Source organism: Manacus candei, unplaced genomic scaffold (genome assembly GCF_025592945.1).
Source record: "Manacus candei isolate 608988 ecotype Guabito, Panama unplaced genomic scaffold, ASM2559294v1 h1tg000033l, whole genome shotgun sequence".
NCBI classification, from domain to species: Eukaryota; Metazoa; Chordata; class Aves; order Passeriformes; family Pipridae; genus Manacus; species Manacus candei.
Window position 1 is genome coordinate 10,493,318 of NW_026138081.1, and position 25,442 is coordinate 10,518,759.

The following is a 25,442-nucleotide window of genomic DNA, read 5'->3' on the forward strand; positions in this document are numbered from 1 at the left end:
GTTTCAAATGCCTTTTACCATTCTTAAAATGTGTTCCCCCTTGCCTATGGTTGATCACATTTAAATGGCACTAACCTCTGAAGGATTGCCAGTGTTTTAAAGTACATTTGGTAAGAACATGGTAGCTAATCTGTTTGAAATTTTATTTTAATCTAGACAAGGCAAAAAGCAGATAGTTGGCTCAGGGCACTGATAATGTGATATGGAATTTTTTACTGATTGTGCTTGCTGATTCCAGTCCAGCCCAGGCAGTTGATTATTAACTATCTGATAGTGAAAATGTAATAAGGTACGTGCATCTGTTGTTTGGGGGGGGTCAGTTCAGATCTCAGTAGGAGTGTGTGCACTCACACATACATATACGATCACAGCAAGGTTACTGAATAAATGCTTTCATTCCTAGCCATCTCAGCAGAGGAGGCATGGAAATTTAACTTTTGTCACGGTCCTAAATATGACAGTTGGGAATAGAGTCCAGATACATGATCAGAATATTAGCTGCTACCTATGTTGTTCATGCCTAAATAATGAAAAGGTCCTATTTTTTTATTTGTCATTTTGTAATCTTTCTTTACCATTAGAGTCCCATGAAAATTATAATAAGAAAGGAAATTGAAAAAGAGAAGTGTTATCCATCTGCTAGTGCTTCTACTTGGCTGATGTGTTGAATTCTTCCCAGGCTCCTAAGTGATGCTATCCAAACTGAACTGCAGTTTAATCTGTATTGGTTCAATTACAACTAAAAGTTGAGAGTCACTTTTCCCTTCAGCTCATCAGTGGGCCTTTGGAGTTCAGTTGCTTGGCCTCCAATGCCAGACTAAGAAAGAATGCTAACCCTGTAGCAGAGATATGTCTGCTGCTTCCTTTCATGGAGGTGCACAAGCACCAGTCCCATGTGCTGGTGTGTATTTCATAGGATTCCAGCTGAGCTGAGCAGGAATTTGTGATGATGCATGCAGTGAAGGAGACTTCAGCATATCTACACATGTTCTGATGTTTGTGTCAAGGAATTTAATCCACAAGACTGTTGTAAACTAGAGGCCCCATTCAGGGGCCTGTTGCACTGTTGTGCGTGTGCCATAGAGACAGACAAGCCGGCTTTGGGAGCAGGTGTTGGAGAGAAATGAGATCTCTGTCAGAGGCACCCAGGCTCAGGTGGGGATGACCTCACTCCTACTTTTGGCTGGCTAGAGATTTACTTACACATTGCTATTATTCTGTTACAATCTATGTGAACAATTTTAATAAAACTTGTCATGTTTCTGAACCGTCTTTCTCTTTGCTTACAACTGGTGCTCACTCTCTTGTCCTTTTTCTGGTCTACATTTCCCATTGTCTTCCTTGGTCTCTGCCAGTTAGAAGAGTGAACTTTGCAGGCTATCTTACAGCACCAGTTGATCAAGCCCTTGCAAAGCATGAGTGTCACATGCAAATCTACTGACAGTGTTCCTCCTTCAGTCTGCTCACCCCCAAGGGTTGTGTTGCTAATTTTCTTTGGAAAGGAATTAAAGTAGCAGCGGGAGTAGTCACAGCATTCCCTGATACAGCCAGGACCTGTGTAATTACTGGAGCTCTTGGGAAGAGCACAGTCGTAGTTGTAGTCTTTGTGCTGCATGACTGAGATGATCTCACAGCACGGTGCAGTCCGCTCGTCCAGGAGCTGTTGCTATGCACTGATAACAAACACTGGGACTAAGATCAGGAAATGTCAGAACATAAGAACAGGGGCTGCAACAATATAGGTTTTATTCACGTGACATCTGAGAGCTCCATTTTTCTGTTCCTGGTGCTACACAAATGCAGAAGTCATACCCAAAAAAAAGAATCATGCTATCTGTGTCTGTGAGATTTCTTGGATGTTTTTTTTCTTCAAAGGGTTATAGCCATTAGCAGATTAAAGATTTTAATCTACAGAGATACCTTTGATGTTCAGAGACACCTTTTGGCTTTCTGAATCTTGAAATTGCAGAAGGAAAGAAAATGAAGGGATCTTTCTGGTTTGATGCCATGATTTCAAGATCTGTACCTGAGCGCTGACTTTTCCCTTGTTAGAGAAACACAAGGAACTCACTACCCACATTTGAGTAGTGGGGAGCAGAGTAATTCATGGCTCCTATGCTGTTTTATGTGATGTGGGAGGTCATGTTGCACTGATCGGTGCTAATGGAACTGGGGCTTGCAATTCAGTACCCCTATCGTTAAAAGATTATCTGAGAGTGCAGATCTTGCCCTTTCTGTATGTTTTGCTTATTTTTGCCCCCATGTATCAGTAATTAAGCCAAGTCCCTGAGGACTCATTTGAGCCAGCTTGGCCTTCAGACAGATTGTGTCAGTTAGCCTTTTCAATGGTAGCAGAAAACGGTAAAAGTCTTTCAATGTGCCTGGTCTAGAGTTTTTCCTGGGGACATCCTGTCTAGTCTGGATTTCTGAGATTTTAACCACAATCAGTAGACCATAAAGTTTCCCCACTGGCACCACAACAAGGCTTTCCTGCCAGCCAAACCTGCTTGAACCCTGAAAGACCACTACACCCTTTACCAGAGTCCCTCAAGTGTAGGCATTTTTCTTCTGTCCTTTCCAAAGTTCCTCCTTGATTTTCATTATTCATTGAGTGCCACCTAACTAACTTTACTAACTTTGTAAATACATCTGTTCCCTGAGGGCTTAAAGTCTAAATTGGACAAGAAAGAATGAAAAAAAATCCCTTGAAATATGAAATACCTGGTGAACTCTCTTGAGTTGCAGTTCAGACTTTCAGATTTTGTCCTCAGTTTTGGTCCTGCTGTCTAGTTACAGTCCTTAGCTAGGATGTTCTTCTTACCAGATATTCAGGGAAGAGGTACAGATATGTTGCATATGATGCTCTCCCAGCTTCGAGAGCTCATTCAACTGGCTATGTGGGGAAATAGCCAGCTGCAGTCAATCTCCTCATAAATGATTGTATTGGATTTAAAGACTTCTCAACATTTCCCGCATGCAAACTCCTGGGCCAAGCGGAGTCAGTAACCCAGCACTAGAGTGCACCTGCTTCTATTTAGATGCTCCTCCATCACATAGGTGCTGTATAATCTTCCTTAGAGGCTCCTTACTGTCTTTAACGGCAAAAAATGCCCAGGAAATTCTCATACCTCTGCCTACTTCCTCATGCTCTCCTCTAAGTAAGAGACTGGGACTTGGTGCTGCAGAACACAGCCATTGACCATAGTTTTAGATTTAACAAGTGAAATTATTTGAGTATTATGAAGGTGATGTACTATTGTCTCTGTGTATAACAAATATGTAAAAAAACTCTCTGCTGTTGCTCTCTTTCATCTTCAAGATGGAGAAATGCACTGGGAAAAGCTTTGGTGCTTTAAGGGTACCTGGAAGACAGACCATCATTTCAAAGGAGGAAATGCAGCTCATCAGTGATGTGGCCAACTGCATTTCCACTGCTTAAACAGTGGTTGGAAATGCCACTGGCTGAGCAGTATTGCCTGAGAAGATGCTCTGCCTGCCAGCTTCAAAGCCATTTCCTTGATGTGGCCACTGACAATCTCAGTAACATGCTTATTAGTGAGAATTAAGAACTGAAGCTACTGCTTCTTTAGAAAGGATGAGAGGAGGCTTCTGGAATGTAATAAATAAATCAGAAGCACTTTGACATCTTCAAAGGGTTTTGTTTTAAATACTGGCTTTTCTCCTGGGGACCCTCTCAGTCCCGGTCTTTCTTCTTTGAGATAATTAATTCAAGCTGCTCTACATGTTTGATTTTGCCAAAGTGAACAGAACTGAGTGGCAGGGAAGTCTTGCAAGATCTTATGTTCTTCTAGGTCAGCCTCCCACACAGCTCCCTGGAGTCTTTTATATGAGACAGAGCAGTGTTTCCCCAGCAATGTGTTTAGACAACTGATGCTGCAGAGTTGGTCTGTAGATTGCATTTGTCCCTGTGTTCAAAAGGATCCTAATAGATGACTGGTATTTTGGCTATAGTGAACTGACAGTCCTTCTCATATGACACAGTATGCCAGATACAGACTGTACAGGGTTAGTAGACCTACATACAGTTGAGAGAAAGTACCAAATGCCTTTCTTTAGCATTGTCTGAATGCTCTAGGGTTTTTTCCATCAGAGTGGAATATGCTCTTCTGTTTTACAGTCTAAGCTGTCATTGATAGATGTCATTTTCCCCACTTCAGAGACTGACCTTTTAATCCTTATGTAGTGGCAGTGACCAGAGCCTTGGTTTTGTTTTCATTTTTATGAAAGCTTTTGCCCTAACTTACTTCTGAAATCCACAGATTTTTTCCTGAAAGGAGTTGCACTTTGCTATCACTTATATTTCATCTTTATGGCCTGTGGCTGATATTTTCCATATTCAAGAAGTATGCTTCAAAATAGGGATGCATGCAGCTCCCTGCATGCACCTGGGACTTAGCAGGGAGAAAGAGGACATTGTCACTTGTTCAAGAAGTCTTCAGTTACCATGAAATTTGACCTGATAGTCAAATGATAGACCTGATATGAAAAGAGACTGATTCATTTATGAGGAGGGGAGGATAGGATGTTCAGTGTGCAATTAGAAAGCTGATTGGTGCTGTTAGTGCAATGTTATTTCCTCTGTAGTCAAGTAGATTTGTTTGACCACAGATTGCGAATTAGCAACTGTAGTTATCTTTATGAATCTGAAAAAGTATCTCAATTTGATGAATTCTGGTATACAGAGAAATAGCATGACTCGTTCTGCTTATACCAGTTTACTACTTGTGTAACTGTCCTGTCTGTAGTCACAGTTAGTCAGGAGTTGGAGTTCGATGGTCCTCGTAAGTCCCTTCCAACTCAGGATATTCTATGATTCTATATAGTCATATGAACCAGCCTTGCAGTTTTTATGCCAGCATTCGTTCCATCATGTCCACCAGGCTTTGAATGCTTGACATCCGTGTCACACTGCTCTGTTCACACTGTTGCTGAAGTGTGTGATAGCACTGACATTCAGGATCTTCTCCTTGCTTCAGGTTCTTAAGCTGCCTTCATTTGGTATTAGGGTATCCACATCCATGCAGCAGTGGGTGTTCCTGTTCCTCTCTCCTAACTTCTTATACTGGGCCACTGGCAATCCTCAGTTGTGCACAGTTCCATGGCTGCACTTTCTCTAGAGCTGGGGCTCCTGGTTACAGACTTAAGTTCTTTTGTAGATGCTAAACTGTTTCTCTCATCTTGTCATAGGATTGTGCTGATGGATGATGCAATGGATTGCCTGATGTCTTTTTCTGATTTCCTCTTTGCTTTCCAGATCCAGTTCTACTACTCAGGTAAATGCTGGGAAGCTGCTGACCATCATTAGTATAGCATTGCAACTTTACAGCTTCCCAATCCTTGCACTTTTTTGAAACTTGAAAGGATATGTTTTTTCACAGAAAATATATAGATAATAGAATCTACTGATGAAAGGCATCACTGATGTCAAGAGATTAGCAGGCTTCATGAGTAGGTTCCAAATTTTTGTGAATAACAAGATACCTGCTACTGTTATGTCTTAGGCATGTATTTGTCTTAGCCTTGAGACATAAATTTCCAGCTTTATCCTGACTGTGTTAACACCTAACAATTAACTTTTACTAGGAATTTTTTTTTTCCTTTCCTTAAGGAAATTATTCAACTGTGCTGGAGACAGGATAGGAAAAACCCATCAGCTGGTGCCTTGAAAGGAAAAGGAACTGGACAAATTGATACAATTCTTCCCCCCAATACTTGCCCAACTATGAGTTGGTTTCAGCTCAGATAGTTTCTGAACTGGATATAGTTTCCACAGGTTTAGGAACCCCCAGAGGCCTCCACTGCCAAGAACTTCTCCAGCCTCCCCTTGAAATCACATAAATTTGCAACCTCCACGATACCTTTTAGCAAAGAGTTGCACAGGCTTAGCACCTGTCCCATGAAGGACCACCTTTCTTGTTTGACTTGAAAGCCCCTAGTTGGAAAGGAAAATGAACAGATAATGCATGTGAACATTCTTCGTATTGTTGGTCATTTGTTATATTCTACCCCTCTCTCACCAGCTGGAGTTTTAACTAGATGGGATACTACTAAAATTTTGTATCAGGAAAAGTACAAATCAAATAATATTTGTTTGTGTGTGTGTGTATTTTACAAATGCTCACCCACACATATACATCTGGAAGAATCCCCAGATATTTTTAAACTCAATTCAGAAGAAAAGGTGGAGAAACTTGGATGAGCATTTCCTTTATCAAAGTTAGATATGCTCCCAAGCACTGGGGACTGCTGGTTTGCCACTTTCTCATCTCCTGGCATACTGCACCTTCTAACATAAAACTCATGGATTTCTGTGTGCTCCCACTGAAAGAGCTCCCTCTGATTGATAGCTCACAATTGGCCTCGATGAGGCAAAACGGGCCAGGTCTGTGTACTGGGAGACACTGGCTAGAAGCTGTGGTAAACATAGCCTGTGTAAACTTGGGTGGCCTGCTGATCTGATCCAACCTGTCAGTTCCCATCTTTCTGGCAGTTAAGACTCAGCTGCTATTCCTAATGCAAAAATCTCTTTTTCTCATTACTTCTCTGTATATACTTCCCCAATGCATATCACAGTTCTATCCATGGCAATTCACTGTAGACAAACAGTTGAAAACGATGATTTTGGGTTGGGCAGAACCAGGCTTGTTGAGCAGAACCATTAGGCAAGGACAGAAAATGTGTTTGGAAAGTTTTTCTCTGATATAACAAATATTTCCACTGAGCTGGAGAACCTCAGCAACAGCCTCAGGGCCTGCTGACATCCTGACTTTCCTCTCCACCCACCTCACACACAGAATTACATTTCATTCCCTTAAGACTTAAATGCCACTTTAGTCTTCAAGAGCTTGTTCTTGTGTACACACACTCAAAGATCCCATCCCTGTCCTGTTCACTCAGGCATGGTGCACGCACGCAGCCTGTCATACGCTCTCCCACCAACCCACACACATGCAAACCACTCCAAATGGAATCTTGATTTGTAAACTGCTGACCACATCCATAAACAAACTTGTTTAAAATTAGACTCCTGCAGTAAACAGTGGGTAGTATGAGGAGCCTGGGGAGAGGCTTTCTGCCAACTCCAGCCCTGACCTGCCCTGGCCCTCCCTCTAGATCTTGTATTATATTTACTTTGGAGCAGCACAGAGGCAAGCTGGGATACAGCCTGGAACCCTAACTAACTTGCTCCCTTTCCTCTTGTTGCAGTTCATTATAGTTTGCTCCCAACTTGGATGAGTTCTTAAATGATGAGTGGCAAGAGATGGAGAAGGAAAACATTTTAGACTTTGCAAACTAGTTTTGTGTTTGACATTGGCTTTCACACTCCACTGTTTTATCCATGTGCTAGCTAACCTTTGTACCCTTCAGAAGAATCTTTTTCAACCAAGTGGCCTCTCATAATCATCCTGACAGAAAGAAGCCAGGAACTTCTATGGAAATGGCTGTTTGGGCCTGCCTAATATCCGATCTGAATAAGCAGGGTGCTGTAGAGTTGTGCTTATTTCCTGTTGGTGCTATGTACAACACAGAATGACAGTTTAATCCAAACTCTGGTAGGTCAGGAGGATGCTTTGCTGGTTATAGCCCTGAGTTTTAAGTCGCTTTCTGTTCTTTCAGAATTCCTGGAAAGTGTGGCTGGCATTTATCAGGATCTACTGGCTGGTAAGAATCCACATACTGTGATTGTGCCAACATCATCCTCTGGGCAACATCGGCAGCGCCAACCCCTAAATGACTGCAACCCACTCGAAGGGGTAGAGGCATCTCTCTTCTACCAGTGCCTGGAGTCCTTGTGTGACAGATCAAAATACAGGTATGAATGGAGTCTAAAACACAAATTTGAAGTCTCTGTCTCTGGAAACCCTTTGTAAGGATGGAGCTGTGAAGAAATACAAGACTTTGAACAAGCTGTAACTCCCACATGGATCTCATTGGAGAAGTATGGAGGGAAACATCATAGCTGAACAGCTTAAACCAAATGAAACATGGGATTTGAGCTGATTCTTGAAGTAATGGATTGATTTGGGTCTCTGCTCTCCTTCTCACTTCTGCATTGACACTTTTATCAAGGAGAGATCCATTATGAGTTAGCTAGAGGAGATAAACAAGTGCAGTGGTGTTCTTGGGAGTTGAAGCCTAAGAAAGGCCCACTGGGATGGATGGAGTATGAAGCCTTAGTACCTAGGCAAGTTCATCCTGCCAGTCTGTACCTGAGCCTGTGATGGAGTTGGTCTCCAGCTACAGATCCCAGGCACAAGACTAGCCTTAGTTCAGCAGAGGATGGAGCAATACTGGACCTTATTGTATGGTTTTGACAAACTCTTTCTTCATAGTTTCTTGCAGGTAGCAAGTACACACCCTCCTAGAAGGTCATGGCATAGACCCACAAAATGACTCAGGACACAAGTTCCATCTGATTTCTGCTTAATGTGCCTGAATCCAAATTTGTGATACATAAAATTACTCCTGAACTCCTGTCTACTGCTATAGATATCTAAGCATGGAGTTAACAGGTTGTTTTGTTGTTTTAAACGGCAAAAGCTCTACATTCCCTGTGTGTCCTGAGAACTTCAGATGGGAAGGGTGCTGTGAGCCTATCTGGCAAGTCAGGCTTTGCACAGCGCTGTGAGGGGAGCTGTTCCCAGCCTTTCATCCAGTAGCTCAATACTCAACCAGGCTTTGGTAACCACCTTTGCCTAAGGGATCACCAGCCCAGACCCACATCTCCCAGGGTGACACTACACCATTGACTGTTCAACACTTGGTCTTTATGAGGCAGTGTGATTTTGCATGAAATCCTTTAAGCAGTATTGGGCAACAGCAAGAATCACTATGAAGATATTGCTTATAAGTCAGGACCAGGGGTTAAGGTGAGTGTAGGTGAAGGGAACATGTCAATTTAAAAACCTAAATATTGTTATCTTGTAGGGGCACATGTCCTTATATAATAAGGAAAATACAAGCTCCTCGTGAGGTGGTGAACAAAGAGGTTTTATTTCATATTCGGCACTGGTTTTATCCCTTAAACCCATGTGATTTCTTTGACCAATAAGGCTGTCTATGTCGGCGCATGCTCCCTCGGGCACTCTTGCCCTGGTACGTCCCCTGTATCTTAAACACGCCCCCTACATTTTCTGACATATTTAGGCTGTCATTGGAGAGGTTTTCCTGCCCCTTGGATGACTATCACTGATAAAAGGATGATGACAGCATCCCTAAAGCATTCAAAAAATGTTTAGATGTGGCAGTTAGGGACATGGTTTAGTGGTGAACATGGTGGTGCTGGGTTAACTGTGCCACTCGGTGATCTTAGAAGTCTTTTCCAACCTTAACACTTCTATGATTCTGAGAAAGTTTATTGACTTCTAAAAGAAAGTATTTCCCAGATGATTTTTGAAAGAACATGCTAAGAGTTGGGATATGTGTGCCTCTGAGTGAATCTAGGTTTTTCTCCCTGTCCTTGGAATGGAGACAGGTTAGACTGCTCCTAGGGATGTACTCCAGCTCAGAGATCTTGCTTAGCAAACAGGGAGCACATGCAAAGCTCAATAAGCAAGCTGGTGCCTATTTGTTTTAAACTGAGTCAAGGAAACTTGACAGTGTTAAAACAGGTAAAAGGGTTTATTTCTCCAGTTTGAGCTGAGTCTTAGAAAAAAAAAAGATTATAATTTAAAAGACAAGATGACCTCTTTGTCTCTCTTTTCCTAGCTGTCCACCTTGTGCTCTTCTGAAGGAAATGTTGAGTAATGCACAGAGAATGACCTTCTATGGATTCCTTGTGGCACTTGCAAAGGATCAGGGGATCAATCGAGCCCTAGGTAAGACTCCCATGAGTGATTCAGCTCTAGATTTTCAGTCATTCTGCATTTCTGTGGAATTTCCTCTGTAATTATGCCCCACGTTTTACACTGTCAGGAAGAGAGCAAAGGAAAGTTTTTCATCGTTTTGTTGATGGATTAACTTTAAAAACCTAACACTGTGCCTTACTGTCTACTTGAAGCTGTGGAGCTTCTTCAAGGATAAAATTAGATATGAAATGTTGCCCTAAGATAGTAATGTTTTGCCTCTTGAATAACTGATAATTTTAGCAGAACTGTTGTTTTAACATATTTGGCTGTAAAAGTTGGGCAGAGTTAGTCAGGAGACAAGTAAGGTGTCTGGCTGGTGTCGACTATACTGAACTGAAGTCCCATCCTATGTTTTAGCCCTTTGTGCTTCCACAGATTTTAAATGGCTGCTCTTCTCTACAAGAAAAGGAGGGAAGACCTCCTTGGCTCAAAGGCTTATAACCCAGTCTTTCCCAGCTCGTCCCCATCTTCCCTCAAGGCAGTGTGATCTTGCCAGTAGCAATCCTGCTGAAAATCTGGTGGTATGATAAAACACAAACTGCAAAAGAAATCTGTACTAGACTGTTGTGGGAACCACAGGGATTACCAAGCAGCATCTCACTGCTTGTTTTCATGTTGTGCTAGTTCAGAGCAAGGAAGCAGTGCAAAGCCCCCTTTGCATTGGCAAAGGGGAGCATACGCAATTCAGACTCACAGTTCCATATGTCCCCCATATGCCTTGCTTACTTCCTCCTCTTGCAAAGGGGAACAGAAATGGCTTTTTGTGTTTGACAAGGCTGTATCCAGGAGGTACATTTGAATGGAGAGAGCGGGGGGGGGGGGGGGGCTGAGCGTGTTCCCAAACACTCATCTTCACTCATGTGCACTCAGCAAATCATCTGGCCATCAAGAGTAGTCTCTCTGTCTTTGAGTAGGTATCCTCTTCCTCTACTTCTAGGCCTGAATGTGTGCCAGTCCCTATATTACAAAGACAAAACTCAATGGAAAGGTGTACTTTGCCTGAGGGCTGCTTCTTTTGCACAGGTGTGTGTCATAGTACGGTAAAAGTGTGCCCTCCCTGGCTGAGCCCCCTCTTACAGCAAACTATTTGAGCTGCTAATGGTCCTCTGGGGCAGAGCTGCTTACACAGCAACATGGAGATTATATATCAAAAGTGGATGAATACAGCCCTGCAATCCCCTCTGCAAACAAGCTTAGGAAGCTGGGAGGAAGGTGATGCCTGGATGGCAGAAAGCAAAATCTTTCTTTTCCTTTGCCCTAGAAATCCATTTCTAGTTGAGCACAAAGAAAACAGATGAAAAGAAAAAAATATCCTGCCCACCGCCTCCATTGTGCCATCTACAAAGTGTGTGGGTTTTCGTTTCCATTAATGTGGGCCCGTCCCCTGGCCCTCTGCCAGCCTCCCGCTGAGGCCTCTCTCAGAGGAGGGGCAGCAGCCACAAGTCTGACAGGTGCTAGTGTTTTGGCAAGGAAAGGAGGATTCTTTTCCTGGTGTCTTTTAATCTCTCCTGAAGGGTGATTTCAATAGTCTTTGGTCTGTAGGGGATCACAAGCTCCCTAAAGCCCTTCAGCAAAAGCAGTTTCAGGCAAAGGAGGTTTCGGTCAGGTTGCCTGCCTTCTCTTTGGTCTCACAAAGCCAGTAGCCCCTCTTGAGGAAGAGGGCTAGGGATTAAAACAGCTTGTTCAGGCTGGGGCAGTGCTGATGAGTTTGCCAGGCAGATTGGAATCTGCAGTGTAATTCCAATGTCTGTGTTGATTTGTGAATTTTCTAAGTGCTATTTACTGACTCTTCCAAGTAATTCTTGTGCCCTAGAGACCTCACTGTGCATTCTGCAAATACAGAAACAAGTTAAGCTTTAGTTGCTTATTCTTTTAATTGAGCCCATGAAAGGAAGGAGGCTGGGACACTAGCCTAGACCTCCTGACACTGTGTTGCGGTGCCAGGCTTTCCTGTTCATTTGCAGACAAGAACTAGAGAAAATGGGAGAGTCAGTTCTGGTCTAAACTGATTCTAGTTTTTACGCAGTCATTGCTCCTTCAAGGGAAAGGTGCCAGGGCCAGAAAACAGATTTGTGTCCTCACAGGGAGTACAAAGCCCCTTCCCAAAGGTATTGAGTGTGGCACCCAGGTCTCCTGAAAAACAAGAGCATTCTTCACTGCACTTTTGGTACAGATTACCAAATGGGTTTTTTTGGTCCTGGTGTGCAGTGGCACTGTCCAGGCTCTGGTAGGCAATTCTTATTATTTCTGTGCTGGCTGATCATACCCTCACGTGACCCCTACACAAGGTGGAGTTCGTTAAAAAATTAGGAAGGAGGGTTTTCCTAAGAGCCCCATCTTCCTTTCTGGGCTCTTCTGAGGTGCCAGTGTCCTTTCAGAGAAGGGTAAGGATGATCAACCAGCTGTTCTAGTCCTGAACTATACCACATCCTTCATCTTGAATAGGGTTCCTAATGTGAAAAGGAGCATGCTGATCTTGTACTGACAGGGGGTACCCAAATACTGGCCCAGCCATTCCTGCTCACACCCAGACAAGCAATGCTAGAGCACAGTTCATCCACACTTACACCTGTAGACTTAATGTGCACCAGAGTCAGGCCTGACTTTCCTGAATTGCAAGGAAAGCAACCTCAGTGCACCACAAGAAAGGCAGGTGGCACAGAAATATACATCTCCCTGGGTGGTATAGTGCATGTTTCAGGCTGTGGCACCGACACCACCACATCTGTGGCTCTGATAGGATCTGGGATTGGTGACTATATAGGGCAATGAGCAAAGGCCTAAAGTTGACAGACTGCCATCTCCCTGACAGTCAGTAGTCATTAGTTTTGTATAATGAACAAAAGCTGCCAATACTTAGGGCTGTGAGAAGTGAGACTACTGACGCTGCCCCCCATTTAGTCTGAGCTCAGCTACAGCTTGTGTGAAAGGCACAGAAAATGAATCATCATTCTTTATCTGTCTATGATCCTCAATATTGTTTCCATTTCTCTAATAGGTGTAAGGAGAAGTCTTCTCTGTCTTGCAGGACAGAGCTGGGATGCTGCTATGACTTTAACGCTTTTCATTAAAAATGAACACCCTTAATCTGCTCTGATACTTTCTTTCATCGATTTTCTTTCCCCAGGGGCTTTACCAGATAAAGGAGACTTGTTTCTGGACCCTGCCATGGACCAGGAACTTGAGAAATTGTAAGTGGAATTGCCTAAACTAGGAGGTAAAGCAACAGATTAAAGGTAGCAAGCATGCTGTGGAAGAGTGTAATAAAGTACTGTCCCTGTTCCTCTGCTTTAGTATAAAACAATAGAGGAGCTAAAAAAGCAGGCTGAGCAGGGAGGGTTTCTTTTTTGGGGTGCTTTGGTGCACCTAACAAAATCCTTAGAAGAGCCTTCAGAAACAGAGGGGACAAGTGGGACCGAGAGGAAGCAGCAGTCTAATGAACAGGGAAATTTTGTTTGGCTGGTGGAAACTAGGAGTGTTGGAGGACTTAGGCTCATATCAGAAGATATATTTAAACAGTAAAAGATTCACGCAGTATGTCTGGGACGTACCAGTGCAAGGTGTTCCCCCTCTGTGATGTGAACATCTTTCCATCCCTGTGCTAGTGTAAGTCTGCCTCCCAGGTTCACTCCAAAAGTGCTGTGGTAAAGGTTGGAGATGACAAGTCAGGTTGCCTAGCATTTGTCTTTTCTCTTTCAGGGTAGCTCAGATTTCAGGGCTTTCCATGTCCGGTCCTGCCAGCTCCAGCGGGGACACAGCTAATGTGCCTGTCCGTAACTTACCCAGGATTAACTCCCCCTGGAAACCTCTACACCATCGGCGGAAAATGGATGCTGAGAGTGAAGGCTCCAATGAAGAAACTGACTCCTCTGAAAACTGAAGGTTGTGAGGGTGGGCACCATTCCCATCTTGGGTTTCTCCAGAACCCACTGGAGGAACAGTACCTCTTCCCAGAGCATCTGCTCTGACGGAGGGTTCTGTCTACATCACCAGTGTGTGCGTGTGGCTGTGCTAGTCCCCAGTATCAGGTTCACCCATCTTTTCCCAGGAAGAGCTTGCATTTTTCCTAGCTCCCAATTTGTGCAAGAATAGCTCCTCCGCAGAAGCCATTTACAGCTGCAGAGTCATGCTTCCCCCTGCTGGCAGGCAAGACCAGCCAGCAGATGCCAGCTCTGCTGCCACTTGGAAACAGCTGGGTATGCTCTCACCGGGCTCTCCCTCACGGTTCAGCAGGTACTGAAGCAGTGGGAGCACTAGCACAGACCGCTTGCCAGTGTTTTGTTTGTGTAGCTCTGTTCAGATTTGGCCCGGACAACAGAGTGGTTAAATCGCCAGCAGCAGCTCTGCACTTGTGTTCCACTGTAATTATTCCCACTAAAGCTGCAGCTGCATATGATCAAAAGTAGAGAAATTCCTGAAGTTCCTAGAAAAGGGAAGCTTAGATATTGCCATGCCAGCTGTGTCTGCTCTGTGCTTTCTCCTCCATGTGTCCAAGACTGGCCAAAGCAAATACGCTAGACTGCAGTAAGTACTGCATGGTGCTCTCAGGCTCTGCTGCTGTGCCGAGTTCCATTCTGTGAGGTCTCCCACTGCCTCCAACGGCATATTAAGGTCATTTGGAATGGTGAGTTTCAGAGAGACTGGAGGAGAGGGAGTCTTTAAATTCCTTGGCCACAGGTGGTGTGGCTTGCAAGTATAGAGCACCTGCTAGGGCTGGGTCAGCAGAAGCACTAAGGGAGAAGGAAGCAGTTCTCAAATGAGATCCAACTGGGGTTTTTTGTAGATATTGGCATTGTTGTAGCAGCATCACGTAGCCCTTACAACTACAAAAATAAGTAGCGTAGCATTGCATTAATGGTAACTAGCTCTGCAGTTTGACTTCCACAGATCCAAACACTTTGTCTAGCCCAGCTCCTGTGCCCCAGCTTGCACAGACTAGTTATTTCCTGGGGAACTTCAGTTTCTCATGTGTCTTTGGGAGCCTCCTTGCTCCTCCTGGTCATAAAGTGCTGCTACATGGGCCACCAGGAGCTGGTAACCCAAAGCTTATACCAGCCCTCTGCTGTGGATTCAACACATGCTGGAGCTGCTTTAAGATGAATTCCATAACTACTGCTCAGTCTTTACCACAGCTCCACCTGTGGAGGTAGTGGGAGAGATTATTTATTTATTATAAGTTATATTATTTATGATCTGTGTGTTCTTTCCCAGCTCGGTGAGTGGCTGTGACAGCCCGGCAATAAAGCACGCTGTGTCAGGCCTCTGCTGCTTCTGGGTCTTCTGGGCTGCCCTGGCCCCTCCTCTAGGTGCTGCCTGGGGCATAGCCTGGGGGAAGCATCACTGAGCACTGGGGCAGCACTTGAGGCCATGCAGGTGCCCGTGAACTCCTGCCCTCACCCTGTGGCAACACCGTCACTCCCCGGAGCTCTGGGAGCTCTGGCCCCTTCGTGCCGGGACACAGGTGGCAAAGCCACAGGAAGACCCGACCCTTACCCCCCTCCTGCCCTATCACAGTGGCCCGGGGTGGCAAAACAGCAGCATAGAGCAGCTGAGTAACGCTTCCTCATCCCAGCAGCTACTACAGCCCCTCAATGAGCAGGAGAGGTGAAGCCCATGCAAGCCTCTTCCCAGTCCCACAGAAAAGGCTTCAGAACAGCCTCAGCATCTTTTCTTATTATTAAGAGTGTGTAACTAGCCCTTTCCCACCCTTTTTTTTACTACCTAGTCCTCAACACCGTAGTCCAAGGAAGAGAAAAACATGCTCTTGTTAAAACCAGAGTCAGAAGCAGAGACCAAGTTGAACAGGACTAAAATGACAGTCCTCACTCACTGCTGCATCTCATGGTGGTGTCCGAGGCTCAGTACTTTGACCTCCATCCAAACCTGGGCAACAAAATAACCAGGGATCCAGTAAATTACTTCTTTACCTGGGCCTTTCTTGCTGATGATGTAGTTAGAAGCTAAAAATATAATCTCTGCTTTGAGTTTTTTTTCTTCTGCATCTATATATGCTGGTTTAGAAGACAGTAAAAAGAACCATATCATGGCAAAAGTCAGACCCTGCAAATACAGAGGACTCCACAGCACCATGGATTGGGAGCACTGAGCAGAACAAAAAAGTCATGTCACATGATGTTCAGAAAAATAGCATTCCCCTTTCCTCTGTCACTTGGTGAGTTAAGGTATGGGCCAAGAAGGACAGGAGCACTGATGAGGGCAGTCCAGGAGTTCCTGTCATATCTTTTACAACAGTGAGGTTAACCCTGTAAGAAGGCCTGTCTCTACTGGCTAGTAGATAGCAGTGGGTATGAGGGCACATTGAATTTTAATAGAGTGGAATCCAGAGATATTCAGAAAGCATCCTGGGAACAGCCTGACTCCCTCCAGTTACCTTCTCCCCTCCCCACCCAACCCAGATAATAAGACAGTCCTGCGGAGTTTACTCCAGACAAAGGTGGCATCAGTGCCTCTTGCTTGCTGCCCTTTGAGTTGCAGTCCCTGGGTCATCAATATGAGCCATAACGATCCTGAGGAGGAAACAAAAAAACACCATGCTACAACACCTTCATGCAAAATCCAGAGACCAATAACAAGAAATTGGGGTGTTTGGTATTTCAATGCAGCATGTGGTTACCTAGACAGGACACCATGCAAAGGCAGAAGGTAAAATGACCTTAACTTTTTAAGTTCTGCCTGGAATTTGAGGAAAAGGCATATCTTACATAACAAGGCGTCCTGTACAGCAGGAGAGTAAGATGGCCAAGTAGAGTTCACTGGCCACCTGGCATTGCTCAGCTATTGTACTGTAGTCATCAGCTATAAAAGACCGGTCTCTACCTGGGACTTTCCCCATAATTTAAGAAGACAACAATAATTCCAGTAGAAGCCAGATTACTGTGAAGGTCCCTGACCATGACAATAGCCTGTCTGAAGGTGCCATAGTGTAACCTCACCTGGAGGGAGTTCATCACCCCATTGGCTAGGACAGCCATCTTGCCAGCAACGGATTTCACTCCTTGCTTGAACTGTGCAATGTCAGCTGCAGGCAGGACATTTCCAATAGACACGCCACCTGCAAGAACCAGCAGCAGTTAGCCTGGAGTTTCTCAGCTCCAAAGCACCCTGACCCCCTTCCTCAAACCACTGAGTGCTAACAAACCTGAGTGTACATTGTCAGCCTCTCCAAACAGGTCTGCAGAGCTGATGGCGCTGCTGCCTGAGAGCTGCTGCAGTCGGGATCTGGCTTCGTACTGCAGCAGAAAACAAAATAAAAAGGTTATAAAAGAAGGGAATAAAGTAGGGCCTGAGCAAACAGAAGGAGGTAAAGCCAGAGCTGTAGCAGCATAAGCACTGCAGAATACATCTACCTCAGCATCTGCCTCCCGCCCAAAAAACATATCTGAAGAGATAGCTTTAGCCCCTGCAAACTTCTGCCGAGCTTCATTGGATTCCACAATGGATGGCCTGTTCTCAGTCTCCCGCCTACTGGTGGGTCTAAGGAAACAAGAAAAGGCACGTCAGCTTAAGCTCATCAACACAGTAAAGAATCAGACTTCTGTCTCAGACCCCATCTGATCAAAGGAAAGCAAGAAATCCTCAAGTGCTAGCATCTCTGCCCACCTCAGGACAGCCAGCACTTGATGACCATAGAGGCTGTATCAAACTTAGGGATATGACAGGGAAAGAAGTGCCTAAGGCCCTTTCACTCAAGGACCTTTTTCTTGGGCTTGTATGTGCAAGTTATCTTTTGTAGCACAAGGCTCCTGCTGTAACACAGCAGCATCTCTCCCACAGCTCCCAGACTTATCCCTTTGTCCCACACACAAGGGGCACAAGGTACACTAGCAGTGGCAAGCATTACCTCTCTGAAACTGGCCGAATACTGGAAACAGTCACCTCAGGTTCCTCCTCTTTGTCCATACCCCATGAAGAGTCTGTTTCCCATCGTGAGCCAAATGCATCTTCAAATGAGAAGGGACTGTATTTGTACCTATCAAAAATAGGTTAATTGAGGCCAGACATAAAATTCAGGATTAAGCCAAAGACTACACCGAAGCCAAGTCTTACTTGGGGGGTCCACATGTGAAGCTTCCACCATCTTCAAACAAGTCCAATTGAGAGCGGGAAGACTTTGCTCCCAGCGGCGTCTCCTGCTCAATTACTTGCATCTCAGCCATCACCGAGTGTGAAACAGGACTAGCACAACAAACAGGCAGTCAGGGCTGATGGGTCTGACAGCATCCAGCCCCTCCAACCAGTCTGCCTCAAAACTGAATCTGGCCTTCTGGCAGGCAGGACAGGTGCCACGAGCCTGGAGGGAGAGCTTTGGGATTGTCAGCCCCCTTCACCACTTATCTATGCTCCTTCAGAAGTCTTGAGCTACCTTCTTAAAGGAAGGATCCTGCAGGGAGACATCTGTCAAGCAGCAGAGCTCTAGAGCTAGACACTGACAGGCCACACATCTGTGGAAAAGCTCAGACGAGAACTAGAACCTTTGAACAAAGTGCCCATTCCTTCTGGTGCCTGAAGCATTTTTAGATCTAGACCAGCAAATGAACTCTTTAATAAAATCATCTCCTTATCTGTTACAAGAGCAAGCTACTGCCTTCAAGAAACTTTTCCAGAGCAGGGTGCTTTTAAGACACCTGTCTGTCCTATGCCATCCACAGCCAAGTACCTTCTGGACACCAAGCCCATGCCCAGCCTCTCTGCTTGTTCACGCTTCTTCCCTTCAAGATTCTGAAGCTTCTTCTCTTCCTTCTTCTGATCAAGCTGCAGTTCCTGATAAGCCAGACGCATTGAGGCGACTCTGAAGGAGAGAGGTATGGTGGGTACCAGCTCATTACCCTCCCTTGCTGCCCATGCTGTGGAGGAGTAACCCATCAAAACAGCCATTTTCAGAACAGCTCTGCCAAAATCCTTGCACAAAAGCTACTGCTTGTTTTCCAGTCTCACCTCCCCTGAGATTCAACTCTTCTTCTGGCTAACCATGATTTCCTTACTGTAAGCATTGCAGCAGCTGTCTTCCCCTCCCCACCACGAGAATGACCCATCCAGTTCAGCCTTTGCCTTTTTTAGTCCTGTTCAAAGGTGAATAGAAACACAAAATACTTGCATATCTGCTCCCTAAACTCCTCCAAGGATGATAGTTTGAATAAAATATGTCAGTATAACTTGTGCCCTGCTACAAGGGCCATACTGGCTTATAGCTACTGCTCCTCCTATAATGCAGTGTGTTCTGTACTCACATCAGGTGGTCCTACGATGAACAGCATTAACCTCATGTTACTTCTGCATTACGTATGCAAGGTACTCATCCCAAACAGGGCACTTACATGGACTCCTCGGCTTGTTTCCTGGACTCCACTGCCTGCTGCTCCCTCAGCTGCTCTGCCACCTGGGCTTGTCGCTCAATCTCACTGAAGCTCTGGCTGCTTACTTTCTGGGCTCCAAGACCTTTTTTTGCTCCCAACTAGAAAAACAAAACAAAAAGTTGTGATTTCTTCACCCTAGATTGTTCACTGTAGAAGAAAACCTGAATCCTACTTCCTGCTGCACTGATCAGGCCTTCAGTCTCCCTGTGTAGTCACAACCTACAGACCCAAAAGAGCTTGCAACACAGTATGGAAGAACACCCAAGAGTTAACCCACCAGTAGCCAGCACTAACAGCTCAGCCACATACACTTCAGACCATAACCAGTAATGATCCAAAACCTAATTTTTTTGTGCATTAATATACAAGCTGTCTAAGCTCTCCCTTCCCCAAACAGATCTCTCAGTATGTAGCTTTGTTAAGGGCAGAAAGCAAGGGCCAGGGAAAGGACAGCAGTAATATGAGACATGCCTCTCCATAAAACAAGAGCTCAGACATACCCCTTTCTTGGCAGCTCCTGGCTTCTTCTTTCCAATGAGGGAGGATTTAAGTTCTACAAGAGGAGGGAAGCAGCAAATAAGCAGAAGTGAATTAATTTAAAAAGACAAAATTAGACAGCAACATGAACATCCACCACAGTCCAGCTGCTATTGCGTCCAGGGCACACCATGCACTTTACATCAGAAGACTGGGTGCCTTCACCCAGATAAGTAAGATGCACTTAGAAGCTCCACAATTGCAGGCTGTTGGCCTAAAGAAGCATATCCATTGCTGAAGAAACTTGTAAGTGAATTAAGAACTGTGAATAGCTTCTCTGAGTGTTATGCAGCAGGTGACCCCATCCAGTAGTGATCAGGGTAGTTAGAGAAAGACTAGATTTATTCCATACACAAATTCAAGAAAATGCAGCTTCAGAGGCATATGAAGGACAGTGCCTCACCAATGCCTTAGGGACAAAGCAGCAAGAACCCTGAAGTCATGTTTACATGAACATTCCAACAACAAAATGGACCTAAAGTGCAGCGAGCTGTAAAAGCAACAAGGTTCCCCAAAACCTTGCACTTATGACTCTGAGGGCATACCACACTTGTAAAACCAGACAAGGTCCAGCCAAGCAGCAGATGCCTGGGGAAAAGGGTAGGAACAAAGCAGAGATGGACTGCCCAAGACATTTTTCCAAGCTCAGAAATCTTTTATCACCCTTGTTGGGCTTTTCTTCTGCATGTGTCTCCTTACTTTCTACAGCCACATGACTTTTGTTAGCCCACAGATCATTCTTGACAACCTTTCCTGTATCTTTTTTAGTCTTGCCATAAGTTTTTGAAATAAGAAGATTCAAAACATTCATGCTATCCCAGACTGTTTTCCACTCACTGTTCCTAACATTTGATTTGAGTTTTTTTGTTTTTATTTTTACTGTTAGAAAACATTAAACAAAAAAGTCAATAAGGTCTCTTTACAGATGTGAAATAGCTGGTTTAGATCCCAATACAACACATATAAGCTTTGGATCATTCTCTCCCCCCAGGCACAGGAAATTAAGTTAGAATTGAAGGCAGAATTACAGAAGGGGCAAGCAGAATTGTCACAAGCAGCCAGTGCAGGCCAGCTGTTAGCCAGTTACCTCTGGCAGGAGCAGCCCCTTGTGTTGATAGATACATGGACATGTCTGAGGAAGAGACATAAAACATGGGGAGTGAACAGACACTCGAGGACACAGGCTTTCCACCCAGAATGAACCCACTGTGGGCAAGGAGCATGCTCCCAGTAAGGAAAGAAGCTCCAGTTAGATGCTTTGTGTGCAGCCAGGACAGTAATGGCAGGAGAGAATCGGATACAAATCCCTATTACTCCAATTCTAAAAATTCATTTGTCTCCAAAGGTTCTGTGGGGAAACAAACCAAAAAACCAACCACCACAGCCATGTGGCCTTGGTCATCCAGGTTCTTGATATGCACATGCCAAGTCCTGTCCAAAGCTCAAAAAATAAAAACATGTTTTTGGGAAGGCAACAGCTTTGAACTCAATCACCCGAAGGAGGAGGAAATCTCCAGCAAACTGTAGCTTGGCTTTGGGGTTCAGGAATATAGTTAGTACTGGCTCACAGGAAGATAAGCTTCTTTAGATATTCTGGAAATTGGCTCATTGGTTCCAGCTCCACTGAGCTTACTACTGAACATAAGGTATAAGAGCAAGACTGATCAAAGAGATGGTGAAGAGTCTTACTTACCTAGAGGAGCTTTAGGAGATGTGCTCAACAAGTCAATAGATGGGCCTTGGCTGGCATCTGTGGGCACAAAACCAGAAGAAGACATTCAGCGGATTGATTCTCAACACCTTTTTTCCCAGTGTGTTCACAGGTTCACTACATCTCTTCCAGCTCCTCTGCCCCCACAAACAAATCAAGTTACAGCTTGAAATATGCAGTTTCCCAAGCACAACAACTTTATGTCTCCATAGAGCAAATTGTTCTCTCTGCAGTGTTCTTAACACAGTAAAAGAAAGCAACCACTCTACTGGGAAATATACAAAGCCGTTTCAAATTACAGCTATGCCTCCAGATTCTTGGTTTCCTTGTCATTCAGCCTAGAAACAGTTTTCTGCTCTATATTCATGTGTCATTTTCAGAACCACACAATTCAAGGGATAGAGAAGAGTGTTTAAACAAATAGTTATGCCTGGAATCAGGAAAACGGGGCAGCTAAATCCACAAAACAGTTCTGCGTGCGTTTCAGGAAAAGCAGAGAACTGATCCCAAACAGAGCAATGTTTTTTAAGTCTCCACAAATTTAATAAACATCACAGAGTGCAGAGAGCTTCCACTCCTTCAAACTGCTCAGCCCTTCCAACTGCAGTAGAGAACTGTATTCTCCTGGAAGTGAAAGCATGTCTTTGGAAAGAATAATTCAGCAAGGAACTCACTTGACACTTCACTGCCTTCTGATGACTTTGCTGCTTTTTCCACCTCTGGGGAAGACTGTGCAAGATTCTGGCTGGCATCTGCTACATCCCAGGTACTGGAAGACTGCAAGGAGATGCTCATTCCAATGATTTGTAGAAGATGAATGAACCAGAAAACCCTGAACTTACTTCAGGTTTGGTAACCCATATTCAATTTTAGGCCAAAGGAAACTAAACTCCAGACTATATCTTCACTGAAGATAATATACAAACAAGTCAACATTCCCTTACCAGGGACAAAAGTTAAAGAAAAAATGAAAGCTAAGCTGAATGAAAGACCAAGAGGAATGACAACATCATCTGACAGTTGGCTACTGTGAGGACTTCTCAGGTTAAACGACATGAGCTTAAATCTAGGAGAAAGTGTGAATGAGTTTTCCTGGAAAAAATTAAACCTCTGCTCCTACTGTCTCTATTTGCCATTCTCATGTTGCTCTATTCACCCGAGAAAGTCTGCCTAGCACTGTGCAGACAGTTGCCCAGATCCATTTTGCCAGGGTCTGTGCACTGAAAAGCTGACTAACCAGAAGTTCAAAGGAATAGCCAGTTCTTGCTTAAACTGTACAAAGAAACTATGCATTAACACAGCACACACTACCAGGGAGTAGCTGGTAGCTCTGAGTATTGTTTGAAGGTAAAGATGGTCTTAAAAACAAAAGACATGGATATTACAGGCCCCATCAGGGATTGTTGAAATCTGTGACTACGTCCAAGACAGATGACTGAATCTTAATTCTGCCATGTAACTACTGATTAATTATACAATTTAGAGTCCTTCCAAACTAAGTGGGACTGCTCCTGATTGAACAGCTGGCTATTTGAGAGCTAGTAAGGCTGCCTGGTTTAGGCAGTTCTTCTCACCTGTGTGTGCTCTGTAAAGAAATCAGCATCACTCTTGTCAGGGGAGTGCCCAGGGGCTCCACTCAGTCCATCTATAAGCAGCTGAAGAGAGGAGAGGGAAAAAAGAAGGTATCCTACAAGACTCAGCATCCAGCACTACTCATCTAACAGTGCCAAGCTGCTCAGACTTACATCAGTGCCATACTTGGCCATGGCAGCACTTGCCAGCTGCCGGATCTTCTCCCTGTACATCTGGGCAGCTCGGCTGTTATATTTAGCATTGGCATCTGTGGTAGTACAGCCATGCTGGCGGAAGAAAGCAGTCTGAAAAGAGAAGAATATTCAGTCTCCTGACTGCTAGATCGTACTCAAGCATGCATTAGACAAACTCGATAGAAAAAGAAAGCTTCCCAGAGACAGGGGATGACATACTGAGAACACAGCATGAACCAACCATTCACTGATCAGCTTTCTCCAAGATGTCTCACTCCAGGCCACAAAGGCTCATGAAAACCATTTATTTCCTCCACAGAAGGATGATTCTGATTCACAATGCTGAGCATGAGCTTTCAAACTGATGAGTGTTATTAACTCCTATCATTTAAGAAGACTGTGCTTCATTTAAATGAGGTGCAAGAAAATGACAGAACTGCACATCAGAAAACAATACAGGCAAAGATCACAGTCTGACCTCTAAGCACACCTGACAAACGCCTCCCCCTTCATTACACATTTCAGAAGAGTTTGCTATCCAGAAAAAGAAAAGGTGAGGTTGGTACTGATAAAGCCACACAAAGGAAAGGTACAAGAAACAGAGGGTGTGGATTAGTAAGAGGGAAACCAAGCAAAATGCCCACAGAGGCTCCTCACCGCATTGGCATTGCTGCCCACTTGCATACACCTCAGCTGGAACCAGTTCCAGTTAGAATCCAATTCCGTGGACCTGTGTGAGAACCAATTATTTCTATTAATGAAGAACAAGCATACCAAATGCAAAAGCAAGTTTTAACCTAGAATGGTCAGATATCCCACTACTATCCCAGAGGCAAAGAGGGAAAAACATCTTAGTAACTTCCTTGCTCCTGTAAAAAAATTAATTTTAACTTTTAAAGTGAGGAAAAACCCCCAGCTTCACATCAAATAATATCCAAATTTTAAGGATCTCTCACTTGTACTGCTTGTTTAGAGGGCAGAGCTTGAGCGAGGAAAGTACAGCCAAGAACTTTTGTTCTACATGAGATCCCACATGTAGAGACTCATGTTCAGCCCGTCCGATAGATCAGGCCAAAACACATGACAAAGCAACTGAGAAAACATCCAAGTAAAGTCAGGGGACACAGTGTGTCTCATATGAGTTACTCAACTTTTCTCTGAACAAGTAAAGGTCACGGTTCTATTACTTAAAATGCTAAATTTTATAAGTACCGAAAAGAACTAAACTGAAAATCAAAAACCATCTTTCCCGCTGAGTTGATACAGAAAAGATTAAATAATATTCCTCTTTTTGCCTTGTTCAGCATTACAAGAAAGACTACCATACTGCTGTTTTACTGGCAAGATTCACACCGCACACACACTCCCCTCTCTGCTTCTACAAGTCAAAGTCCAGACAGCATTTCTGCAAGCTTAGCGAAAGTAACATGTCGATGGTCCACTTCAGGTGCTTTGGAAGCTCCATCTTTGGAAGGGCTGAGTGACCCAGAACCTCCGGCGAGCGAGCCACACACAACCCGAAGGGATCGCTCCTCTCCCAGTCGCTGCCTGTTCCCACAGCAAGGAGGCACGGCTGCCCCAGGCCTGCCGGCGGCACCGCGGGCCGGGCCCCCGCTCCCCACGCACCTGATGAAGCTGAGGTGCACGCCCAGGGACCTGTGGACACCGGAGCAGTCGATGCACAGGAAGACTCCGTAGGTGATGCTGGCCCAGCTCGGGTTCTTGGCGCCGCAGTCGAAGCACGACTAAAGCGAATGCAGAGGGACAGCCGGGCTGAGGCGGCGGCTCTGCCGCTCCGCCACCCGCTGCCGCAGCCCGGCGGCCCCGGCTCTCCCCGGGCCCTCCTCGAGAGCCGCTGCCCGGCCGCCCCAAGAGCCGCCGCAGCGCGGCCCGGAGCCCACTGGGGTCCGGTCCGAGCGCAGACCGCGGCCGCAATGCAGCAGCCCGGCACGGAGGGTCCGGCAGCCCCCGGCCGCTCCCCGCTACCTTGTTGGCCGGCGCTGCCCGGAGCCGCTTGAAGAGAGTCTGGATCTCCGTCTTGCTCGGCTCCGCCGCCATGATCTCTCCTTCCCAGACACCCCCGCGGGGACGGGAGCCGGCCGGGCCCAATCGGCGCCGCGGCCGCGACTGGTCTGTGCTGGGCCGGCTCGCCCCGCCCCGGGAGCGGAGCAGCCCGTCCGCCGCC

At 45.2% G+C, this 25,442-nt stretch overlaps 2 protein-coding genes across 4 annotated transcripts in view; one reads left to right on the top strand and one right to left on the bottom strand.

Annotated features, from left to right (window-relative positions):
• The window catches only part of CSTPP1 (centriolar satellite-associated tubulin polyglutamylase complex regulator 1), an 84,715-nt gene extending 69,585 nt beyond the window's left edge, over window positions 1-15,130 (top strand). The window contains exons 5-9 of one of the 2 annotated variants that reach the window (XM_051791929.1): window positions 5,209-5,294; window positions 7,639-7,834; window positions 9,730-9,839; window positions 12,997-13,060; window positions 13,569-15,130. In XM_051791929.1, coding sequence (XP_051647889.1) covers window positions 5,209-5,294; window positions 7,639-7,834; window positions 9,730-9,839; window positions 12,997-13,060; window positions 13,569-13,749 — 637 coding nt within the window. In that variant the 3' untranslated portion in view covers window positions 13,750-15,130. The remainder of the gene's footprint in view (window positions 1-5,208; window positions 5,295-7,638; window positions 7,835-9,729; window positions 9,840-12,996; window positions 13,061-13,568) is intronic. The other variant, XM_051791930.1, reaches the window with a different exon arrangement.
• Window positions 15,131-16,177: 1,047 nt separating this feature from the next.
• On the bottom strand, window positions 16,178-25,435 carry ARFGAP2 (ADP ribosylation factor GTPase activating protein 2). Of its 2 annotated transcripts, XM_051791901.1 has the most exons (17): window positions 25,244-25,435; window positions 24,884-25,002; window positions 23,915-23,987; window positions 23,237-23,368; window positions 23,066-23,146; window positions 22,166-22,268; window positions 21,474-21,530; window positions 20,868-20,912; window positions 19,744-19,796; window positions 19,205-19,341; window positions 18,547-18,678; window positions 17,937-18,065; window positions 17,731-17,859; window positions 17,237-17,363; window positions 17,029-17,119; window positions 16,823-16,941; window positions 16,178-16,396 (listed from the first exon to the last, which is right to left on the bottom strand). In XM_051791901.1, the coding sequence occupies exons 1-17, from the start codon at window positions 25,313-25,315 to the stop codon at window positions 16,376-16,378; spliced, it is 1,620 nt and encodes a 539-aa protein (XP_051647861.1). In that variant the 5' UTR covers window positions 25,316-25,435; the 3' UTR covers window positions 16,178-16,375. The 2 variants fall into 2 exon arrangements, with proteins under 2 accessions (XP_051647861.1, XP_051647863.1); XM_051791903.1 differs by lacking the exon at window positions 20,868-20,912.
• Window positions 25,436-25,442: the final 7 nt, after the last annotated feature.

Excerpts from the sequence above, each read along its gene's own strand:
- ARFGAP2 (XM_051791901.1), bottom strand. The coding sequence starts at position 25,315 with ATGGCGGCGGAGCCGAGCAAGACGGAGATCCAGACTCTCTTCAAGCGG. Across the intron at positions 23,369-23,914 it reads TGGGCAGCAATGCCAATGCG|ACTGCTTTCTTCCGCCAGCA; the intron begins GTGAGGAGCCTC and ends TTCTCTTTTCAG. Across the intron at positions 21,531-22,165 it reads AGAAGGCAGTGAAGTGTCAA|ATGCCAGCCAAGGCCCATCT; the intron begins GTGAGTTCCTTG and ends TTGTGCCCACAG.